The 4,728-nt window shown below is 41.3% G+C and overlaps 1 protein-coding gene across 1 annotated transcript; it reads right to left on the reverse strand.

Moving 5' to 3' along the window:
- Positions 1-791: 791 nt before the first annotated feature.
- On the reverse strand, positions 792-3,902 carry RAG1 (recombination activating gene 1). Its single transcript, XM_009895589.1, has one exon. It carries the CDS (start codon positions 3,900-3,902, stop codon positions 792-794), a length of 3,111 nt encoding a protein of 1,036 aa, XP_009893891.1.
- Positions 3,903-4,728: the final 826 nt, after the last annotated feature.

A 4,728-nucleotide genomic window follows, 5' to 3' on the forward strand; every position in this document is an offset into this window, starting at 1 on the left:
CTTGAATGTACTTTGTATAGAGAGATAACCACAAGGCACTGTAAATCCTGATTTAGGAGCACAAGTAAAAGTTTGCATTTTAAAGTAAACAGACTACAATAAAAATATCTTTTAAAAAATCCAGCTACCTATATCTTCATACAGTAAATTAGCATGGTGATACCACCATCTGCTCCTAAGCAGTACTACAGTATAAATGTTAAAGAATAATATTTTTTAAGTATTGTGAGATCAAAGTTTGCATCTTTAGTCAGTATTTTATACAAAAATAACTGAACTTCATCCCAAAACAACTACCCAAGTGTCTCACTGATGAATCTTTGCTTATAAAAATCAAAGGACCATCAATAAGATAATCAAACCCTCTTAAAAAGTAAATAGCAAAATAGTTTAAAAAAACCCAAACAGAACAAATAGCCATGATCCCTTTTTCAGCAACTGTCATAACTCTCCAGAATCATATTCATTCCAAAATACTACTTTATATAAAACCTTGTTTACTTTGGCTTTCTCACTTACAAACAACAGTCTAAGACCAAAATAAACCAAAGACCCTTCTTTGCAATTTGTTTCTGCTTTCATCTCACATAACAACTGGTAAATGCACCACTGCATTGCCTCTTGGAAACTCCCAACAGACATGGTGCTTTACTAAACTCCACTCAGCACCTTTAACAGGGAGCGTAAAAACGGCCGTTTCAGACTTCCCTGTACCTCTACAGTCCTGAAAAAGAAGCTGCATCCTTGCAGGAAGCCATTATCACAAACCTAACACCAAATGCATTTTACATTTAGAGTTCCACTGAATCATTGCTTTCCAAGACCTCCAATGGCAAGGAGTTACCTAAACTATCCTCTGGATCAATGGTGAAGCCCTGGCTTTTTAATGTTTTATGAGCATTCATGAACTTCTGGAGGTACTTAGAGGTATATAGCCAGTGATGCTTCAAGACATCCTCCATCTCATAGCATTTGGACTGTCTGGCATTCATTTTTCGGAACCTCCTAAACAGTTTGTTTCCAGACTCATTTCCTTCACTTGCCCAGGCCCCAATGGACCCATCTCTTTCAATGATTTCTGGAACATGAGCAAGGGTTTTGTGGAAATAATTTGTGATCTTGCCTTCATATCTGTATTTGAATTTTGTAGATAGGAGCTCAGCAAAACGCTGTGAATTGTAGCTATACTGGCACAGCAATTCTGGACACTCCCTCGCAGGGCATGAAGATCGCCACACTGGCTTCATCTTCAGATAAAGGTCCATTAGTTCTTTTAGGGCTTCATGCCTTTCCTCACACTTTATTAATTCACATACTGCCTCTACTGTCTCTTTGGACATGAGCTTTCTAGCAAAATTTCCACTCATCCTCATCATAGGCTTCAAGTTCATCTTCTTCCTGAGGTGTTTGTCAAGAGTTAACTGCCACCTCTTCCTCTCCTCTTTAGAGACATCAGGATTCTTGTAAACTTCACCGATCTCCATTTGGAAAATCCTGTAGAATTCTGTTGCATTGCCAATGTCGCAGTGCAATGCGTCTATGGAGGGAACGGTCTCAATAAAAGGTTTGGCTGAAACACCCTTCACTCTGTCACGGAGCTCATCAACAGATTCGTGATATGGGTTGGACCTCCATATTTCATATCGCTCCAGATTTTCAGCGTGGCTCCTGGTTATGGAGTGGAAGACCAAATTCTGGGATGCCTCCAGGCGGGTTGCATCACACAGGGTACAAATGTAAGTGGAGCCTGAGGCCTCCAGCCCTTCCACTTCTCGCACGAGTTTCTCATCGTATCCTGTACCCCTAAAGATGAATTTGAATGTTCTCAGGATGCCTCCCATTTCAAGTAGCAGTTCACTGGTTTTCATAGCTTCTCTTTCTGCTATGAGGGGGCTCAGGATTGCCGTCAGAGTTTCATGATCCGATTCATCAGCCAGCATAAGGCACAAGGGCTTGCAACACAACTCTGAATTGGGCTTTACTTCTTCAAAGATCCTCTTGCTTTCATTCCCACATGCTATAGCAATGTTCATGACTGTGAAAGAAAAGCGAACAGCCTTCTCTGGGACAGCAGGCCCACTTCCATGCTTCTCACTGACATCTCCCATTCCATCACAGGACTCTTTTACTACCACAGTGAAGGGACCGCTCAAATAGTCCTCCAGGTTTTTTGCTTTCATGCCTTCCAAGATCTCCTCCTCCATGTCCTTTAAGGCAGAAACCAAGGCTGCATCATATCGAAATCTCTTTGCAATTGTGTCTACTGGGTACTCATCAATTGAGAGTGGCAATCCTGACAGACCATCTATAATTCCCACTTCTGTGTTAGTGGATACATTTTTCAAGGGAGGTTTCCATTCAAATGGATGATAACCTGGTAGGAGGGCTTTCTCAGCAGTGCGAAGAGCATGCAAAGGCTGGAAGATCTGCCTCCCAGTGACAGCTTTTACCGTTCTATACATTTTATGATATTGGCTACAGCTGAGAAATGTGTTGACTCGGATTGCCAGGCAGACAGCAGGGTGAAGTCCAGATCCCCTCCCTTGCATGATAGCCTCCAATTCATCTGCTTGTCTGTGTTCATTTTTTGCTCTTAAAGCTAGCAGGAACAAAGTCATGCATACAGCCTTTATATCGCCACCCTCTTCTTTCTCAGCAAAAGCCTTGACTTGACGTTTCAGTTCTCTCAGACGATGTTTCTGAGCTCTCCTGGTCAAAGACAGGAGATGCTGCCTCGGTCGCCCACCTTTATTTATGTGGCTGTAGAGCTCTCTGTCTTTCATCTCCTTGTGGCTGGAGAGGTGTTGGCCATATTTTCCATGCAAGATCTCTTCATCACATTCCTTTACAGGGCATCTTATACCCAGGCTATCAAGGATGTTTAGGAAGGATTTCACTGGGGTTACCAGATCAGTAGGGAAGCAAGGATACCAGCAGGAGGGGCAATAGCTGCCCATAACCTTGATACATTTAAGGATGCAAGTTCTGCAAAACAAATGTCTACATGTTGTTTCCACTGGATCTGCCAAAATATGCTCACAGATCTGGCAAGAGATGGATTTAATGAAATCTATTGGGTAATCAACTACAAGCAGCTTAGTGCTGAGATGTATGTTCTTGCAATTGACAATCTCTTTCATTACATTTTTGTTGTTTATCTGTGCTTGGTTCTTTACACCTTTGTTTATTCGAGCACGTTCTGCAATGGTTTTCACACGTTTGCCATGTTGTACACTGGGTGGCTGGCTTTTTCTCTTGATTCCCCGACTGGTAGTGTGGCACACATCACAGTTTGGGGAGTGGGGTTGCCACTCCATCGTGCTGTTCCGAGGAAAATATACTTCACATGGAGCATTACTGAATTTTCTATGGATAATACTCCAGCAGTTGTGACAAAATCGAGTGGGATGGATAGTATCAACATCCCCTCGCACATCAATCTTAAAAACCTTAGCGATAAGATCTGGCCAAGAGGTTGCTTTTTTCTCTTTCTTTCTCAGAAGCCACAAAGTTTCATCATCCACCGGCCCATGCACTGGGTGAGTTCTCTTGTAACAATCAGTTTTAAATGAAACTCCACAGATGCGGCAAAGTTGCTTCAAATTGTTCTGATGAGCTTTATTGTCTTGTGTTTTCATGTCATTGACATCTTTCTCAAGTGCCTGCCTATTGCCCATTAAGTCCATCTTTTCTCCTCTTGGCACTGCTTCATCTTTACACGGTATGATTTCTTTGTTTGAAGAAGCAACCTCTTCTGCCTGATCTTTGTTTATGTGCTGGCTGTCATCAGAAGGTGTTTTTTCAAATGATCTCACTTTAAACAGCTTGAATTTCCATTCAGAAAATTTTGTATACGGATGCTGAATTTCTTCAGGCAGGTCCATTTGTGATGCTATCGACATCTGCAATCTGGCAGAAACCAGATCACCTGAGAAAGAGAAAGAAGCTATAAATTAGCTTATCTTTTAAAATTAATAATAATGCCATGTTTTTTAATAGAACAGTTCTAATCACTTTAGCTGAGAAATGCTTTGAAAGTGAGTTACTTGTCCAAGACACCTACTGAATTGAGAGGCCCAGACATGGCTGTTCACTCAGTATCTCAGATAAGTACCTGAATGTGTTTTGACTTTAATCTTGAGGCATCAACATGTCTATTAGATCACTGAAGCACCATACATAAACCCATTTGTCATTTGGTATGCATATCCAAATCTGCCCCTTACTTCATATGCCTTACCATAAGTATAGCTTCTATTGACAACAGAATGGCATTCTGAAAGTTTGGTGACTTTTTTATATGAAACTGAACTCAATTGGTGTCTGAAAGATAGAATTTTGTCTGCCTCATGTTATATTATCTAAATCAGCAAGACCACTGCTCTCACACCACTTGTTAGTCCTCGATCTGATCTGAAGTGTCTAATACATGCCATTCTACATGGGCAGAGCAGCACATACTACTCGATCCCAGTGTAGGCTGTATTCAGGACCTAGTTTTGTAAGGTACTTTAGCATGTGCTTAATGAATGTGAGTAGCTCCATTAAAGCAGGAGGAGAGTATCCTCTGTTGATCCAAAGTGTGATAGTTCCCTGGACTCTAAAGGAGATATGGCAATTTATACTGGCTGCAGATTTGCTCTAGAGGGAATATTTATACACTTTAAGTTAGTTGTCTGTTTAAGTACCTCGCTGAGAACTCTCTCTGTTAAGGAATACTGGTACTGG

This window comes from Charadrius vociferus, unplaced genomic scaffold (genome assembly GCF_000708025.1).
Source record: "Charadrius vociferus isolate BGI_N301 unplaced genomic scaffold, ASM70802v2 scaffold71, whole genome shotgun sequence".
NCBI lineage: Eukaryota > Metazoa > Chordata > Aves > Charadriiformes > Charadriidae > Charadrius > Charadrius vociferus.

Coding starts and splice junctions, on each gene's coding strand:
- RAG1 (XM_009895589.1), bottom strand. CDS start 3,902: ATGTCGATAGCATCACAAATGGACCTGCCTGAAGAAATTCAGCATCCG.